Genomic DNA, 19,709 nt, shown 5'->3' on the forward strand with positions numbered 1-19,709 from the left:
TTACGCTTTCGGCCTAAACTCGTTTAAATCGGCTCCAGATTCCCAGGGAATATAAATAATAACCTTGCGCCGTCTCCAAAAAGTTTTTGTTACATTGAAAACGATCGTTCAATTACAGACGTTATAAGTTTACATAATTGTTAAAGGAAAAAGTAAACTTCAAGCCTATCTAAATAACGCCAAACCGACTAGTATTCAAACTGTACCTAATCTGACATACCTATATGTCATTTGACAAGTTTGCAAAACAGATGCATTCGAGATATTCCGACGTGAAATGACTTAGCTGTATTAGATATAATAAACATGCCTTCCTAGAGAAGGTAATTAGTGGGTTACCCTTTCTTCAGGTGTAAAGCTTTAATAAATAATACCTGATAAGAGATATTAACCTTACTCTCATATTAGCCAAAAGATATAAAATTTCAAAAAGACAAAATACAGTTTCGGGAGCTTTCGGCTTTGCGCCTTTATCAACCGTTATCATAACGGTTGATATAACCGTTATCATAACCGTTATCATAACGGTTGATAAAGGCGCAAAGCCGAAAGCTCCCGAAACTGTATTTTGTCTTTTTGAAATTTTATATCTTTTGGCTAATATGAGAGTAAGGTCAATATCTCTTATTATATTCATAATGTCTCTCAAAACTGTGCTAAAAACCATTCAAATAATACCTACCTAATATAAAATAAACGGCAAAGGTGGTTCAATCGGGCCATGTGATGGCATCAAAAAATGAATAGTTGAGCAGTGCTGGTGATGGCTTTTGACGAAATGTAAGACGTTTTATTAGTTTGTTTTCGTTTATGTACCTACAAATGATACAAACTTTGGTTTATTTATTTCAATATTTTCCCCTATGCCCGAAATTTATCATTTACCTTCTATCTTCGTCTTTAGAAACGCAACGCTATTATGCTTCACAAGACATCACAGATTTTTCAATCTATTCAAACATTGTCCAGTCGTTCCGCAGAAGTCGCTCAAAATAGCCGATCGTGGTGCTTTTCTCCTGTCACTCGAATTTCTCTCTTCCTCTCTCTCTCTCTCTCTCTCTCTCTCTCTCTCTCTCTCTCTCTCTCTCTCTCTCTCTCTCTCTCTCTCTCTCTCTCTCTCTCTCTCTCTCTCTCTCTCTCTCCCTCTCTCTCATCGCCTCCATCCCTGTGTCAAATTGGCGTCGGCCGAGCGGCGCGTGGCGGGCGGCCCGCAGCGCGCGTGCGCCTGATTAGAGAGGTCAGCCGCCCGTGACCGCACGCGCCGCCCCCCTCCCCTCCCCGCCGGCTCCTTTGACGCCGCCGCTCCGCTCGGCCGCTCGGCCACAACAATGGCGGCCGAGCGCAGGAGCCGCCGCTTCTGCTGCGGCTGACGAGCGCTGACTGCTGAGACATCCCTGGATCGAGAGACACTAGACAGCGTGCGAAGTGGGATATGGGCAGAGGAGCGAACGAGGACTGAAATTGAAGCAAGTGATGCGTCTGGAAACGAGGTTAGGATATTAGGCGGGTGCTCTACCTGTACCTAATAAATAGACTGTTCCAGTACGTAATTTTATCGTGTGAGATTGAGTTCGGACTGTGTTAAGCTTTGGTTTCCAGCTATCAATTATTAAAAGTTATGAGTGTTATATTGGTCGACTTAGTGATTACCCGGTGCAGGAGAGGCGATGCAATGTAAAAAGTAAATTAGAACAGCTAGAGGAGAGAGTGTTTCAAGGCAAGCACTGACCTGTAAAATATCGATTCAGTCACACGATTACATGGTGCGTTTTATAAATGAGCGCATCAAATAAAGCCAAAGTAATGCAAACGTAAATATCAACAATGCACAAGCATGTAGCATTTATCCTCATTATCGCTGTACAGGGAAGAGGCAACCGTTCAGCGCATTTTCTCCTTTTTTCATTGGCAATAAGAACAATTACAGGAGACCTTTGTCAAGTGATCATGCAAACGAACATTCAATATCAGCTGAATTTATATTTCAACGTTCGATTTGCATACGATAAACATAAGTCGTTTGCAGGGCACTAGGTCGTTCGTATGAAAGCGTGCTCATAAATGTAAGCCACGGACCGCGATCGAAGACACTTCTGAAGCCTTCTTGCTGCTGTACTACTACCAATACATTCTCGCCGTCGGCGTTTCTTTTGCAGGGCAGGTGGTCCGGGAGTGGGAGCCTGGTGTGCTGGGGCAGGTCCGGGAGTGGGAGCAGTGTGCTGTTCGGGCTGCGGGACAGGCGCTGTGTGACATGTCCCGGGAGCCATGTGGTTACCGGTGCCGGTGAGCCGCTCTAATGAGTCATCATTAGCCACCGTTTGGCCACATATTGACAGCCGCCGAGCGGTCGCCGGGTTGCGGCAGGCTGCTCCACACCGGCACCTGGACCCTCTCCCGTCAGTGGCCGCCGCGCCGCGCCGCCGGCCTCCCACGAGAGGGCGACGGGCATCAGGTGTCGGTCGGCGCGCCGCCGCCGCCAGCGGCGTCCCTCGCCGCCCCGGGTCGCCCAGAGCAGGTGCTACGTGCGCCATTAATGTCACATAACCTCATTACATGTAATTGTTCCCATTACGGCGCAGCTAAGCGCGCGTAAACGACGCAGCGCAGATGACTCGAAGGCAGCGATTACGACAGAGTAGAGTAATTGGGATTTTGTGGGTTTAGTCGCGCGACGTACGCACACTGCACAGCGTCGCCTCCGTTACGCTCCGGCTCCCGGTCCGTCGGGACGCAGCTAGCTCCCGGACCGGTGACGGGGCGCACGTCACGTCCAGGGCTGCCGGCGGCCGTGGGCCGTGGGCGGTGGGCTGCGGGCGGCTGAGGCGGCAGGCGGCAGGCGCCGCTGTAGCGCCGGCGGCACTTCTGAGGAGCTCACTTCCGATGGTGATGTCCGGTGCACGCGCAGAGACGACCGGCGAGTCCCGGCTGACGGCACGAAGGAACTGGGCTGAATGTTTTGATGGGTACAGATCAGAGTGGAGTGGAGTGGACCTCTAAAGACGTGCTCTGCTCGCCACTGCTTACATGTATGTCAGTCTAATTTGGTGTGACATGTTTCTTTGTATTGTTTGTCTGCTTCATTTACCGAAACACTGCAATATTTTCAGCATTACCTACGTACAATAAGGGTACGGACAATAAGGGTGATGCTATTGCATTTGGTTATTCAACCGTAAAGTATTATCTGACACGCTTTGCAAATGAAGCAATTTGTTGAATCAAACGACCACCCGAAAATGCCCTCTCCGGTGTCACTGGCCACAGGTTTGGAGAAATACTGCAACGCATTTCCACTCACCCTGAGCCTATTAAACTAATCGGCAATAGCCGCATTCAAATACCACGGGATAGCGCTTAAGCTTTACAAATTAATTACTCTGGCTTAAACAACACAACGGCTGGCAGCATTTTCGGAATGAAATTAGCTTTATGTGTGGCCGAAGGCCGATACAGCTTGATTAGGTAATACTGACTGAGCCTGTCGGCCTGGGTGGGTGAACTCGCCCTGGCGCTGCAGTATGTAGGTATGTATGTACGATGGATGGCCGGGCGCCGCGCCGCTGACCTAATTTGGATCGTCCACTGAGTGGGAGTAGCATGCATTACCCGTAATGAGTCCCCGACCATCAACTATCGCCTCAACAAAAACCGATCGCTTCGTTATTGCAATGGCCCCAAAAACCGCGCCGCAGTGGCCGGGACTCACAAACAGGCACGCAGAATACACTTCTGGCGCAATTACGGCTAATTGTGCTCCAATCAATAGCTCGGCACCTCGTGCAGTGGTGGTGGCTTTCAGCACCGCGCTCACTCTGTGAGTAGTGGGGGGGGGGGGGAGACATTGGCGCCCCGGGAGCCCGGCGACAATCGGCGCAATGAATGTTTTATACTCGGTTATTCATGAAAAACGGATTGTTCTGCCGTCGGACGAGGCATCGGGGAGAAGCCGCTCGGTCGATCGACGGCGCCGATAAATAGCGGCGCCGGCTAATCACCGGCCGCTAAGGGATTTCGGCATGATTAGGGATTTCTGATAATAATTAAAGCTGTAAATTATTGATGAGAGTGTGATGCGATCGCCACCGGCGTAGCGGGAAATGCTGATTCTGTCTCTCCCTGAAGAGACGGAATCTCGTAAATGGATTTGTTTGTGACTATTGCAGCAATCCGCCCAAGTGGATTGCAAAACATCACATTAACGCCAAGTGTTTCACGTTGATACTTGTTGCCTTCAGTGTGCATTATCTACACGTGAAGCGGTTTTCTGCATCCCACGGGCAAAAAGTGAGACAACGTATGTCAGTTTCGGTCTCAACCGCCCTCTCTCGCCTCCTCTGGCCAGATCTCACTTGCAGGAGGGGATGGGGAGGTGACAACACTGTCACCACACCGCGTCCTCCTGAGCTCTGACGCCCTCACGGCACGCCCTCAGTGTCCTTAGCATGCCGTCCCACCACGCCCCCCGAGTCCCCGGCGATGTTACCATCAGCGATCCGAGGCGACTCATTAGCGTGCCTTGTTTGCCTGCTGACTGGATTGGACGCGGCACCTCTGGGAGCCGGCCGAATCCCCGGCAATCTCCCGGGCGCTGTACCAGGGGGCGCACCGCCAGCGGTAGCGGTAGCGGAATAGGCACATACCGACACACGCAATGTGAGCGACAGCAACTGTTACAGTGATGGCAGGCAGAGGCTATAGATGACGTAAAACAACGACGTAGGCGCTACTTCGGAAAATAAATTCAAAGTTGATACCTTCAGGTAATTTATTACTTCTTCACACTGAATTTTGCTCATTGACAGTACGTCATTATTAGATGATAGTTGTGTTGACGGGTAACTTCAAACCTCGCCGGACCTATTGATTTTCTACATACGCGCCGGCCAAGGGGGGGGGGGGTACGACCCCCTCGCCGTTTCGTCCTTGATGGAGCTAGGGCCTCTCGCCGAAAAAAGGAGCGTGTGCATCGTCACCAGACGCCGCCTTGCCCAGTCGAGTGGTACTCGACTTTAAGGTCTCAGGTCAACCGGTGACCTCTCAGGTCAGGTCAGGTGGTCCAAGGCACCGGTTCGGTTTTTGGTAAATAACTTCACAAAAAGAAACGGCCGCAGAGCCACGATTTTGCCATCGCCGTGGTGCATTGCACACACACATACAGACGTACTCGATGGTGCCGTGGTTCCAGCACGTTCACCCAGCTCCTCAGTCCATGAAAGCGGCGCGCCATCGGCCGTCGATAAATCCATGCGGCACAATACCGCTCCCCGGCCCGGCTGAATGCCACTGTCTGGCGCCCACTCAAAGGCGTGTCAACAAGCCACCGATTCCGAGGTGTTTACTAAAGGTGATATAACGACGCACCGAGCACTTCCATTATGACGCTTAATAGCGCAAGATTACAGCCGCGGCAAATATTGCTGCGCTAATTGGAATATCGGATTTTCTATCAGGCCCCAGATGGATGGGCTCCACATTAGAGGCGATTGGCCCGGCGCACGCGGCGGTCCCCGGCGGCGGCGCGACGCTCCGTCGTCATCGCCGGCCGTCGCCACCGCCACCGGAGGTCGCAGGTGGCGTCGGTCTCGGCGGCGGTGCCTGTTTGCGGTCTTTGCCCGGGAGTCGGCGGGGAAGTCGGCGGAGTCGGCCAAGGGTGGCGGCCGGGACAGTTGGCAGGCGGGCTCGCGTGAGGGCCGCGCCGGGACAGGTGGGGTCAGCGCAGGTGAGCCGGGTCAGGCCGGCCTACCCCTCGGGAGATTTACTCCTTGGCCGTGGCGGCGGTTCCGGCCAGCTGCCGCAGATGCGCCGCAGAAAGGGCCGCCGCCGCGCGCGCCCACAGACGCGCTCATTACGCCGTTACCGAGTCGGCCGATAATCCTTCCGACCACAATAGGGGGTCGCTGGCACCCGGTGGGCCACGCTGGGACCCAGCGCACCTTGCGCCTTCATTACCGGACGGCGGGCGGCCACCCTGCGCTTTCTGGCTTTTCATTGTGTCCCATACGCTACACGGGTGTCTTTTATGACATACCAGGTGCTCGAGGTAGACTAGCCGATTCCGAATCTCTCCAAAGTCGGGTAGTCGCTGATTTCAAACCTGCACACGCACCATTCCCCTCACACCGTGCACCAAATGATAGTCTCCCTCGTCCACCGCCCAGCGGCGTCCAAGAGGCGCTCGGTTCAAACGGCGCTCGCCAACAAATTGGCGGCGCGTTCGTTACAGTTCCACCTCCCATCTGTCTGTACTGGCTTCCGCTCAGCGTCCAGGTAATCATTACCGGGCCGAGAATTCATTTACCAACACAGTAAATCTGGGTAATCTTGGCTGGCTCGGGTCGGAGCTCCATCGTGGCTAGGGCTACCAACTGTTGTACGGGCGGTTCGGCCACCCTCACCTCCACCTCCACACCTCAACGCGTCGTGACGCGTGACGCCCGAGTGCGTTTTAAATCCCTGACCCGAGGCGCGCGCTGGCCAGCTGACACGGTCACGACGCCAGAGAGGGGCGTCGGCACCCCTGTACCTGCCCCCCCCCCTCCCTCCCCGCCGCGCGTGGCCCCAGCCCTAATGAGGCCATCTGGTTCGGCCCCAGTGATGAGCAGCGCTGTTTACCAAACGACAAAGGGCGGACGGCCTACCTGCCGTCTGTCACCAGCTACAACAGCTCCAGGGGAGGGGAGGGAGGGGATGGAAAGGACCTGTGGGAGGGGAGAGAGGTGGAAAGCGACCGGTGGGGAGGACGAGCGGGATGGCAATGGACCGGTGGGTGTGGGGTATGATAGGATGGGCGCAGATAAGTTGGGATAGGAGGAATCAAGTCCAATGGCCCGTTATCAGCTCAGAGAGCCCAGACACGTGCTCAATGCCCCCACAGTTTCTCATATGCTCATTTAACCCGCGCCCTGGTGGGGTCTGTTTATAACGCGACCTGGTGGGGGGGGGGGCTATTTTTTGCCCCCCCCTCGTATCTCCGAAACTACTGGACGGATCCGAAAAATTCAAACGGCGTTCGAAAGGCCTGTCAAATTTGTCGAAGGAAGCCAAATTTTATTGACCTCGGGGTCACCGATGACGTCACAGGTCAGGTCAAAGATGAAATGTTTCACCGTTCACGGGTCTTCTAGGGAATGCGCTATAACACCGAGGAAAACGCATTTTGTCGGGAATCAGCGATAGGGCGTCAGTTGCCTAGTAGATATGTTGCTGTTAGAGGTCACTGGTCATACCAGGTCAGGTCACAGGTCAGGTCACCAAAGGTCACCAAGGGTCACCACATGAACCCAACTTTACTAAGGTTATGCGATGCATGTTTTATGGCCAGTTTTTCATTTCCAACTCAATGGTGTTGGTTATAAGATAAGACCATCAGGTACGGTTTAGGTCACTTTCTGGTGGAGGTCAGGTCAAGGTCAGGTCAAAAAAGGTCAAATTTCAAAGTTGATATTTTTGCATAAAATGGGTATTGATTCGATGCAGCTCGTCACGGGGAGTCTAATGGTGGTCTTTGTTTTGCGCTACGAGGTCTAGAATTGCTGAAAATTGAGTTTGAAAATTTGACGTCATCAATTTTGAACAGTTTTTTCGCTATAACTTGGCCAAAAAAAGAGGTATCGATCTCAAATGTGGTATGTAGATAGAAGGCGGTAAGGACTATCACATATATTCCGGTTTTTTCGAAATTCAAAATTTTTTTTTGATTTTTTGGCTATTATATTCAAAAAATCTATTTTTTGATTTTTGGGGGTCAAAATCCAAAAATTTCAAAAATCCGAGATAGCAGTTTTGTAGCCCTGTCCATTCTACAGCTTTTATGTCTGTATCATTTTTCTGTATTTGCAAAGCTATAGGCCTGACAGCTCTTCCCGCGAAACCCTTTTTTGGGTCGAAAACGGCAGAACATGACGTCACTCTGACGTCATTTCCGGCCAACCTATCATAGCCTTTGGAAAAATTTTGGTCACAATGTGTAAAATTGATGTCCGGGAGGGTACTGAAAGTTTGGTGACGATCGGCGCAGTGGTTCTGGAGATATATCGAAAAGTCTGGAGGGGGGGGGGGCAAAAAATAGCCCCCCCCACCAGGTCGCGGGTTAAGGTCTCAGGGGCACCTCGTTAGCAATTCAGAGACCCCTTGAAAGAACAGAGGGCCAGCTAATGCAGCTCAGGGCCCTCGGTACTCAATCTCGGGAGGCCCTTGGAAAGCTCGGGGGCCCGTTTTGCACTCAAAGGCCCCCGGATTGCTTTGGGAGATCCCTGGCACCGCAAAGTGCCCCTTGGTGCTTCAGAGAGTTTAGTGCGCCCTTTTGATGCCGCAGAGAATGTAACAAAGCGGCCTTTTTTAAAATGACCATCCCACCTTAACATCAGTTTTGAATTGATATAGCCAAATTGGGTCCCGGGCTTGCAATTACCGGTTTGGACGCTCACAACATCCAGAAATACTTTAATTCTGAGATATTTGATTTCAAAATCCCGCTTGTCTCTATCTTGCTTCGTTCTCGAGATCTCAGGGGGGGGGGGGCGATCAACCTTCCCCCGTCGGTTCTAAGCTGGCAGACGCTCGACGGCGTGCGGGTTAACTTTTTGAAGGTGGGAGGGAAAGTCCCTTTAATATTTTTAGCTAGTTGAAACTTGCCAAATGTTAAAAAACATCAACAAATAAGCAATTTACAATGTTTAATGTTTCCCATGTGAACTTCAATTGAAACCGTCTGTATTTTTTCATTTCAAATCTTCCGACAAGCCGTGCTCCCTCACCATTCTCTCCTGTGTGGTCCCAATCACTCCCCCTGCCACCCCTTCTCGGCCCCGGTCTGGCGCGGCTCATCAGCTCATGGTCCGAGGAATGTGCCCAACAGAAGGTGACCAGGCCGGTGCCGTTTTTAAATGCCCTCCCGCTGCGCGCTGGCTGCTGGGTGACGACGCCGAGCGGCCGCGGCACGTGCCAGTTGGTGAGCGCGCGCCACCCTCTTCCAACGGTCGGAGACGCGCCACTCGGCGACAGCAGGCCGTCTAAGTGGCCACCACTGAGGATTTATTGCCGCCACAGACGGCCGCCGGGACGGAAGGATGGTCGAGTTCCGCAGCCCGCGGCTCCCCGGCCGGCCCTTTAACCGGGCGTCAGTCGCGCGCCGGCTGACCTCTTCACATTGACCATCTGACTTCCGCGCGCCGCCCGCGAGACGCCGCACGCCCACAATGGAACGCCACCCGTTCCGCGCGCTTTAAATGTCGGCGGTAGAATGCCATCTGTTGCTGGAAGGGTCGGTTGGAAATTCCTAAGGGTGGCGTTCCTAGAGTCGTGCTATTACATCTGAAACGTTGAAGCCCACACACCTACAGGTCGGATTTTTATGATGACCCCAACGAGTGAGGCTGCGTGCAATTCATGTGCCGTCGAAGGATGCTGGATAGTGAATGCCGGCGAGAGGAAGGCTGCGCTCCTGGAGCTAATGCCGAACCCATGCCAGAAATTGGAGGGGGAGGGACAATTTGTCCCCCTACCTAGCTATCCTCGAAACAAACCACCTTCGACCCATTATCTAAATTCAAACGGCATTCGATGGTATCATCAAAGTTCTAACATGAGAAACACTCGGCTATATTGACCTCAGTGCTACTGCTAGTGATGGCGTTATCTATCGGGTCAAAGTAAGCTTTTGCCATTCACAGCACTGCAAACCAATTTTAAGGCCTGGCTACATATGCGTTTTCTGCGTGCGTTTTTTGCGGGATTGCGTTTTTTGCGTAACATCGTTCTAGAAAAAAGTTATAAATAATATAATTTTACACAAGTTGTGCATTTGTTATGCGGTAAAAAGCAGTCGACAGCTCTCGACGAGTACGTTTGAAAGTATTTCAGTCATTTTTCATCTTAGAACAATATTGGGGTTACCAGAAGTTATCAAACATCAAAAGTTGCGAATTGTCATCATATTTTTCAGAAAACATGCCATTATCTCAGGAACTATGATAGCTAGAAAAACGCTTGGAAAAGCAATCGATAGCTTTTGAGCTCTTCTTTTGATAAAGTCAATATCAAAAATGACTTCAGGTCAGTGGTTTAGCCTCCAGAGGGCAAAAAACTCCAAATATAGCTGTTTTTACGAAAAGTGTTTTTCGCCAATAACTTTTGAATAAAAACCACCACGACATTTCTCTTGCCAGAATCGTGTTCCTCTCACCGAGCTGCGTCGAATGAACTATAATTTGACCTTGAAAGGTCAACTTGAAAATTTGACCTCAGGTCAAGGTCATGACCTGACCGGAAAAGGTCATGTTGCATATCAGTCGATGCGTTCCGGCAAGACAAACACAATGAGGCCATTCCCAGCGTTCTATCTCTTTCCAATCGAGAGTTATTGGCAAAAATCTGTTTGTAGCCTCAAATGACCTCGGATGACCTCTCTATAGGCTATCAGCAAAAAAGACACCTTGGTCGTCACGGGTGGTCCAAATAATTGTGATTCTTAAATCAGTTGGACTGTTCCTATGCGTACACACTACACACGGATCTAGAGGCATTTTCGTTTTTCTCCATTGACTTGTAATGGAAAGGTCACGCTACTGACCTGACCTTAGGTCACGGATATAAAAAATCCGAGATATACAAATTGTAGGCGCCCATAACATCATGCAATCCATCAAAAGAACGGTTGCGGTTGGTATCAAAAGAACCAGCTTGAATGAAAGGTCAATATGCCAAGTTTCAGCTCTCTATCGCCGGCGTGTCCTAAGCTATCGCGAAAAAATCCTCCTGGGCGGGGGGGGGGGGGGGGCGTCACCCGCCCCCATCCCCTCGGTCGGCGAGGGTTAAATTGCATCTCTCTATCCCAATGGTGTTCCGAGCTATCGCGTAAAAGAACGTAGGTATAGCGGGCGGCAATGTCATACGCTTTTTCATCTTTAAAATTTAATGTAACCCCCTCTGGCCGACCTTAACCCTCGCCGGCCGAGGGGGGCGGGGGCGGGTGCCGCCCCCCATATAGGGTTTTTTTTTCGCGATAGCTCCGAGGACACTGGCGACAGAGAGCTGAAACTTAGCATACCTGATCTTTGATTCAAGCCGGATCTTTTGACACCAACCGCATTTTTGGGTCAGGTCAGGTCACTGACCTATGACGTCATAAGTGAACCTCTGCACGGTCTTCAGGTGTCGCAACTTCGCAACGCCCTCACTGCCAGAGGAGATGTCACAGGGAAATGAAACTTGCAGGATCTAGTATCCATTATGCGTCTCAAAACTTGTATATCTCGGATTTTTCCTAAAGGTCATATGAGGTCAGGTCATTTTCGTGACCTCACCATTATAAGTCAATGGGGAAAAATACAAACTGCTATTCTGGCGCCGGGAACGATCTCCAACTACCTCAAGCACACAGAATCGTGATAGAATCGTGATTTTATGCACTCCTTGCAAGGTAAGATGCGTCACTTTTGCAATGTTGACCTTGCGTGACGTCATTTATGACGTCATCAAGGTCATATTAGTTTTTCGTCAATAACTCTTGATCAAATTGAGCTAGCGAGTCGGGAAAGCCACCAATGGACTCAGGAAGACCTGCCGAATCGAATGATATGCGACATGACCTCTTTCGACCAGCTTCGTGACCTGGGGGTGCTGACCTGACCTTGACCTGAGGTCAACACCCCAAGTTGACCTGACCCGGACAAACAGTATACCATTCGACGCGCCTGAGCAAGGCGAACACGATGTTGCCAAAATCGCGGCTCTGCAGCCGTTTTTTGCGAAGTTATTCACCAAAAACTGAACCGTACCTTGGGGCACTTGACCTGACCTCAGAGGTCACCGGTTAACCTGGGACCTTAAAATCGGGTACCAATCTCTGCGTCTCGTAACGGCGCACACGCTCGTTTTTTTCCGCGACGCGCTAGCTCCACCAGGGGCGAAACGGCGGGGGGGGTCCTACCCGCCCCCCCCCCCCCTCGGCCGGCGCGTATGTAGAAAACCAATTGGTCCGGCGAGGGTTAAGTGAAGGTCAGGTTTTAGCAGGGTAAACGAGATTTAATCTGCCCATTTTGTTTTAGGAAAAGAGGCCGATGTTCAAGTTGTCAACGGCCTAACGCAGCTCAACACGGGGAATTAGCCCTATGTAGGTAGGATAAATGGTGCTCAAAGTTTAACGAAAGGTAGGTACGTGTCTAAACTGCCACAACTTGAGCTAGGAATTTCAATTCTATATCAATGCGGTTACACTTGATATTATGGTTATTTGGGTACCTTCTTTCTACCTGCGGCTCTGTTTTTACTTTGATGAAGAACATCATAACGATTTACGAACGATCCAATTCAATTGCTACAATGCAGTGCCCCCAGCGCGATGTTTCCCGAGCGTTGACTAATGGACTCATTGGAAGCGTGACGCTTTTCGGCATTAGTGGTGGGGAGGGCGCAGCAATGCAGGCGTGTTATTGGATGAGAGTGACTAGTGAGTCATGTCTGGTAATCGCCCATTGTCGGCAGCCAAGGCGTCTGACCCAGGGGCCGCCACGGCCGCGCTCAGTTACTGGTTCCGCTATCCACCAACAGATGTCTCTGCTGATAGCTCTCGGCCTGTTCCGCACAGGCCACTCGTGGGACACGATGTGCAGGAGCGGCAAGCCAAGCAGGTCAGGTTAACTGACCAGCTCATTGTTTCACAGTTCCTGCGACTAAAATAATCGGTAGATCCTAGGTAGGTATAGGTACCTAACTAAACCTATGCCTAGTTACAATGCGTTGTCGGAGTTGACCTTTGATGAACCGTTTATGCTTCCTGAGCACACACAAATACCTATAATAAGATTTTATGTTTTAAAATATCAGTTACCTACATTTTCAGCGCAGGAATTCGATGTGTAAATGAGATGTCAATATGATAAGTAAAACGGTACCTAAGCGTGGCTATTATTTTTTATCAGATGACGAGACTGGCGCATGCATGCCTATGTTTGAATCTTTTCTTTTGAATACTAGGAAAAACAGCAGTGACATCCAGCAGCAGCGGCGAAAAACCTTCAATTAAGGGGGGACTGTCGGGGGGGGGGACTGCCGACTTTTGGTCCCATTCTTTCCATGCAACGTCCATAGGGCTAATGTTAAAATGCCAAAATCAAAGGGGGGCACGGTGCCCCAGTGCCCTCCCCGTTCCGCCGCCTATGTTTTTACAGGGAGATCACCACAAGCTGCTAGCCCGCCGGAGCGCCGACCGGCCGCCGAAAACCCGCCCCTGCGGCGCCCTCGGCTCCCGGCCGCCGGCGGCGCGCCCGGAATCGATGGACTCCCTTTGGTGTGTACCGCTCCGTTCCCAGCGCCGGCACCGGCGTGAAATCCGGCGGAATTACAAAACTTGCCCGTCTGGGAACGTGACCAGGTGACATCGGCTCCTGCGCGCCCGTCAATGGAGACACGCCGCCCCGGGCGCGGACGCTAAGCCGCGCACAATGCGACGAGCTGCGTGCTTAAATCTCCATCAACGGCGCCGGCAATTTGGGGTGATTAGGCCTCCGCAGGCTCCACCACCGCGACCGATTCGGGTAGATCCTCCCAAATCTGCCGGCTGCCCGCCGGGTACGATTCGCCTATACCGGCGATCAGTTGCTCTGATCTGCGCGGCGGTGACCAGAGCTGAGCGGCAGCTGATTGTGTGTGATGATGTGCTGCACGACAACCGGCGTCATTGGTTCAATGGAGCGGCGGCGGCGGGGATTGGGTCGGAGCGAGCCGTGACTCATGGTGACGGCGGTATCCGCGGGACGGCAGGCTGCTCGGACGGCCGGGAGTGGCCCGGGGACGGACGGACCCGTCCTACAGATGCACTGCACTGGTCTGCAGGACGGGAAACTGACTGACACCCGGCGTCAGTCCTACTTACAGAATACAGGACGACTGGAAGCTGAACATAGGAGCGTCTGTTGGTAGAAGATAACTTGTGTCAACTGTCAGTTGGATAATGCAGCACGGCCAGATATTAGGACTCTTTAGCGCCCTGGATATTAGATGTCTACATAATGCATATGTCAGAACTCAGAGAAGCTAAAAAAACTGAAAACTGTCATTTGAAAATTGAAGTGGAACGTGAACAGATTATAATAAGGGGATAGTGAATGCTACTAAAACATGAATATACAAAACAAAAACTTTGCTAATAGGTGTGAACTGTGAAGACTATCTAATGAAATGTGAAATAACGTTTACCTAATTTGCAGTGAATAATTTTAAAAATCGTTGATCTAAAGTGCTTCCGTTAACTATAGGTAACAGCGATAATAGCGATTATAGTTATAATAGCAATTCACTATCAGTGGAAACGGGACTAGTGATGAGAAATGAAATGAAGTCTCCCTTCTCTGCGGTACCAGTATATAATATCGCCGGGCGCCAGGATCGCGTGTTGGCCGACTCTGAGTTGTCTCCGCTGAGTTATGGGATGCTTCCGGCAGAGTAAAAATGTCGTAACTCCGCCTTCTGGTTATGAGGGCGTGGCTCGCTCATATTTTATCCAAGTTCGGAACAGACACACACATTCGCTAATTTGATGTTAACATACCTATTAACGGTCACCTTATTTGTCAACCGGACAGCGGTGTGAAGCAGGTACACCTATGAAGCGCGTTCTGCTGGTATACGAGCTCTTCAACGGAGCACCTCTTATTCACGACGCTCGCGACAGTTTCACGCTGCAGGTCTGCTCAGCTCATCGCCTATTCCAAACGAGCGTCTTTATGTCAGTTTCATAGGCAGGAGGCCGGACCGAGAGACGACGGCCGCGGTCTAAATGTCACGCGACAGCGACGCCACTCGGAAGATGAAATGCTGGGACCTCCGGTTCTGAATAACGTTACCCACCACCGACTATTGGCTTAGAGACACTAAAGGCTGAAACAGACTCTTTCCGCATTCAGGAAATCGCATGCGAGAGCCTATTCAAATACATTATGATTCTTCCCGCATCAATCGCATGTGGGAAGTGCGTGCGATTGATGCGCGCATGCTTCCATGTACTTGAATAGGCTCTCGCATGCGATTTCCTAGCTGCGGAAAGAGTCTGTTTCAGGCTTAACAGGCTCTGCGAAATTAATTTGCGCCAGAAAAAATAAATAAAATGACATTTTTCCTTCCCCGAGTTACTTTCCATCCAATGAATTGTCAAGTTTGTATAAACCAGAAGTAAACACACATGTAGCAAACGCACAAACCAAAAGACTCAAATTGCATTGCAAGAAATGTATTTCCGCACTTGTCTTCTTGGCTGTAACCATTCGGTGATGCCCCACTGCACCGATGTTGGTCTGTAGATTCCCCGATCGGCTAGGCGTGCCTTCAACACGTGTGTCAACAACAAAAACAAGACACCGCGGGACACGGCTCATAACACTACACAGTCCACACCACAAAAGTAGACGGTATACGCTCTTATCCCCGACTGGTGCGGTGCGGTGGCGTGACAAGATTACACGGTAAAAGCCGCACAGTAGCGAAAAGAAAGTGCGGCTTACACAGCTGTTTTACCAAGCTCAAAACAATTCAGTCATGCTTGTCATGGTTTCTTCGCAAGGTCAGAAAGCGTCACCAAACCCATCTGGGGTCAATATTCTCTAGCACAGGGAGGCATGCTACAGCAGCGTGAGAGTACGTGATTTCGCAGCTGTTGAGGCAGAAATCCCATCGAAATTTTGGTCTGACGCCAGCAAAACACTTTAAAAAATGTCAAACTCGTTATATACCTACCAACAACTCAAAAGGAGACTCGCTAAAGGGAGCCTTCTTAAAAAAGATCCAGCTGCCGTAGCTGATCTTATTGAGGTCTATCGACCCCTCGGCTAGCATGACGCCAATTTTTCCACCCCCAACTATCGACGTCTGGAAGCTGTATTTTTCAGTTTACTGCTGACCGAATCACAAGTCGACGCCTGGTTGCACAGCCGCCACTACCTCCACATAATCACATGTCTCCGCGTCTCTGTCCCCTCTAATCTCTGCTAGCAAAGTCATTCAAAACTTCTAATATGTCCGACTTGTCCTTCGTTCAGCCACCAGTGTCCCATCCTCGTCCCCTCGCTTCCGTCTGGTCCTCGCCAGTCAGTCTTTCGTCCTCGTCCTCTCCCGTCCGTTTCCTCGTCCCCTCTGTCCGGGTCCGGTCGCCCGAGTGTCGTCCGGTCCGAGCGCCGCTCCCTGACAGTTGCCAGCCGACGGCAGTGACATCCCGTCGACCACGTCGGACATGCTGCTCACGTAATTGCTCGGCGTTAGCGTCAAAGCGAGACTGGTCACCGCGCGGTCCGGCACAGCGACAGTCGCAGGTCGAGTCACAGTGAGAGGCCGGGTCAGCAGAGGCGCGGTCCCGCGCAGCGATAGTCGCAGGTCGAGTCACAGCGAGAGGCCGAGTCACAGCGAGAGGCGCGGTCCGGCGCAGCGATAGTCGCAGGCCGAGTCACAGCGAGAAGTGCAGGCTGGGGAAAGCGGTTCAGCAGAGCGGTGGAGCAGCAGGGTGGCGGCTGGGGAAGAGACGGATGAAAGCAGAGATAGATGTGAAATAAAGAGGAAAAAGGAAAACTAGCTGGTAATGGACTATTGAAGAAGACTTCCATTGAGCAGCGGCAGTCTGTGATCAGTAAAGGATGCTTGTACGGACTTCAGAGCGAGACGCGGGTCGAGTTCAGATAAACGTAACGTCGTCGCAGGTCCATTGCATTGTCGAAGCGTGCGACTGTCTGCTGACATTGTTGCGAGAAAGCTATGCTGGGCAGAAGCTGTAGCGAGGCAAGCGTTGCTGGCGGGTCCGTCATTTAGTTGTCAGGTCACACTGAAAGCAGGGCAGAGTGCAGTCAGGTTGCTGGTGACGGTTGAGACCCTACATAATTCGCGCATGTTGTGTTGCTGAATCTCCTGGGTATAGGAACATTTTATATAAGCACGTATCTTACCCTAAGTACAAATTATCAAACATTTCATGTCGATTTATTAAATGGCAACAGGCATTAATGAATGAATATGGTTACGATACAATCGCAAAGCAACGACAAAGCTGAGCTACATTTAATTGTAGGTATGCTTAACCGAATGCCGATGAAGGCAGCATTTGACATTGGTCCAGTGTGGTGGAGCTGTCAATTGATACCCGTCTCAGCCGCTGCTCCCTTCTCGGGCGCAGCAAAACAACAACGGTAATGCGTTGTTTATGGATAAATGAGCAATAGTCATGAATTTAAAACACAAAAAGCACTGTCAATGTCATGTGTGACAATCGAACGGAATCTGCTGATTTTTTTCAGTAATGCCCTCAGTGTTGCGGCATTATAAAAGCACATGATGCAATGCAATTGCAGATAAAAAAATCATTACACGCACACAAACATTCGGTTTGGCACCCACCGATGCCTCAGGCATCGAGCGTACCTCTCTTCATAACCAATCAAGCGAGCTGAGCATTCGTATCGGGTTGATGGTGTTGATACACACGAACGATGAGGCACGGTGTTGAGCAGTCAATTGGACGTCCGGCTGCTCTGAGCCTACAGGTCACGGACCTCCCAGTGACCTAGCGACCGGGCCATGGACTCGGCGTGACGCGGAGGTTGCCGTTTTTGTCGAATATCGACGGTCGGTAGGTGGTCAGCGGGGTGCTCCAGGCGTGGCTGTTCGGCCTGCGGGTGGTGACCGGCCACAGGTGGATCCAGTCCCCGCCCGGCGGACGGTATGTGGAGGGCCGGCGAGTCGTGGTGAACGACCGCCGCGTCGGCTTGGGTCTGCGGGTGGTTTTTGGACGGAGGGTGGTCCTGGGCTTCCTGGTGGTCAGCGGAGCGCGGGTGGTGAATCGGCGAGGAGTGAAGGACTTTCTGGTAGTCCGGGGAGCTACGGTGGTGGTTGGTGGGGGTGAGGTTCGTAAACGACGTGTGGTCATCGGGCGGCGGGTGGTGTTTGGCCGACGTGTTGTCTTAGGAGGTTTAAATGTCGGTCTGATGGCGGTTTTTGGCCGAGAAGCGATCTCGGATAGCTTGCCACCGAAACCCGACCACAGCGGAATAAAACTATCGGACGGAGGTCGACGAGTAGTCGTGGAACGGGGTCTGGGTCTTTCTGTGACGAAGGTTTCTGGCTCGCTGACACGATCACCGTTTAGGAACACGTTCTCTTTAAAAGGATGGCTTGCTGGGCCATCCGAATTCTCAGTAAGGAATATGTTGTCAGCGAAGGGATGAGGGTGGTCGTCAACTGCATCAGCTTCGCTGTCTGTCGAACCTAAGAACACATTCCGGGCAAACGGATTTGCTGAGAAAGGGGACGACTGCGATGTAAAGGGACCATTAGCCTCTGAAGGCTGAAACACTCTGTCCTCCCTTCGGCTTCCTCCCGCCCCCGAGTGTTGCCTGACATAAGGCTGGAGTCTACCTTTCTGAGGCCGTGCGCCGCGCACCAGGAGGTTGGCCAGCGGCGCCAGGTTGTTGAAGTGCGTGTGCGCGTTCGTCTTGCTCGGGTTTCTGTAGAAGTCCTGCACGGAGGGTCTCCCGGTCGCTGTCGGTCGCCGAGTGGTCGTTGTGGTGGTGGTGGTCGGCCGCTGCGTGGTGCTGGTGGTGACTCGGTCACAGCCGGAGACGTACGACGACAGGTCCGAGTGCTGGCAGTGCTGCTTCCAGGCCACCCTGCAAAAAGTCCGGTCAGTCATACAGCTCCAGGAACGACACAAAGCAATGTACAGCTCGAGGGGCTCCAAGACCACACACCCTGCTGGCTGACTCGATGAGTTCACTTACACCAGGACCAAGTCAGGTCGTAAACGCGATTCATGTCGGCAGTAAAAGTAATTTGCGCTGATCCGCTAATCGGTACCCGTTGCCCGGCGGTTGTTCACGGTCAGTTAGCGGTTTGGTACTGTGGCGGCGTGGGGTCTCATCTGGTCCTTTGACAAATAACGAAGGATACCTCACACCAGGATATGCCTAAGACCGCTGCCGATAGTAAACCGTCTGTGGACTTCCCACTACCGGATGCGTCACCCTCTGCTTATTATAGAGCTTGGTGATTGACATCAATTGAGCGGATACGCTCGAGAACAACTCGGCACACTAGCTGTGGCGTCATGTGATATCTACGAGCAGTCAATGAGTATTCCTGGGCAGCCTCCAGAGCATTAGAGAGCACTTGGCAAGCTGATTGTGCGCATGTGTCTTACACTCACCAGGCGAGGAAGCCGTTGCCCTGCAGACGCTGGTGCTCCTTGTGGATCTTCATGACGCAGGTCAGGTCGTCACCGATGTCGTCGTCACGGAACGCTGCCATCAAAAGGCACCGTGTCTGACGTCAGAGCAGGCTTGTGACGTCAAAACTACTGAGAGCTAGCAGGGACAGCGGCTAAAGCAACAAGATCTTGCAGCGACAAACGACACACATAAATTGGGCACAAGCCTGTCGGATTATGTCAATTATTCTCTGCAAGGTATGATGGACAAGCGGGCCCTTCATGTCATCTAGTACATATTCATGAAGGGAAGCCAAAGCTATGACCCCCGGAACCGTATCACTTCGAAGTTGGGGTCTCTGACTAGTGACTATACACTTGATCACATTTCATATTATTAGAAATTGTGTTATGAATACGGTGGATTATGCCTCTCTTGCATCCGGATCTTGTCTTCCTGTTCCGAGTATGATGCCCTCTAATGCGGAGGCCTGTCTTGGGCCAACTGAGTTCCGGTGTACCGTAGCCTTGG

The 19,709-nt window shown here is 51.6% G+C and overlaps 1 protein-coding gene across 2 annotated transcripts; it reads right to left on the reverse strand.

Moving 5' to 3' along the window:
- Positions 1-1,960: 1,960 nt before the first annotated feature.
- On the reverse strand, positions 1,961-19,297 carry LOC122366809. Of its 2 annotated transcripts, none has more exons than XM_043339422.1 (3): positions 19,178-19,297; positions 18,391-18,641; positions 1,961-2,942 (listed from the first exon to the last, which is right to left on the reverse strand). In XM_043339422.1, the coding sequence occupies exons 1-3, from the start codon at positions 19,276-19,278 to the stop codon at positions 2,872-2,874; spliced, it is 423 nt and encodes a 140-aa protein (XP_043195357.1). In that variant the 5' UTR covers positions 19,279-19,297; the 3' UTR covers positions 1,961-2,871. The 2 variants fall into 2 exon arrangements, with proteins under 2 accessions (XP_043195357.1, XP_043195358.1); XM_043339423.1 differs by lacking the exon at positions 1,961-2,942 and adding an exon at positions 15,199-16,804.
- Positions 19,298-19,709: the final 412 nt, after the last annotated feature.

Source organism: Amphibalanus amphitrite, unplaced genomic scaffold (assembly GCF_019059575.1).
Source record: "Amphibalanus amphitrite isolate SeventyFive unplaced genomic scaffold, NRLGWU_Aamphi_draft 000832F_arrow, whole genome shotgun sequence".
Taxonomy (NCBI): Eukaryota; Metazoa; Arthropoda; class Thecostraca; order Balanomorpha; family Balanidae; genus Amphibalanus; species Amphibalanus amphitrite.

Coding starts and splice junctions, on each gene's coding strand:
- LOC122366809 (XM_043339422.1), bottom strand. CDS start 19,278: ATGGCAGCGTTCCGTGACGACGACATCGGTGACGACCTGACCTGCGTC. Junction 18,642..19,177: donor GGCAACGGCTTCCTCGCCTG/GTGAGTGTAAGA, acceptor GACTTTTTGCAG/GGTGGCCTGGAAGCAGCACT. Junction 2,943..18,390: donor CGGCGCACGGCCTCAGAAAG/GTAGACTCCAGC, acceptor CATTCAGCCCAG/TTCCTTCGTGCCGTCAGCCG.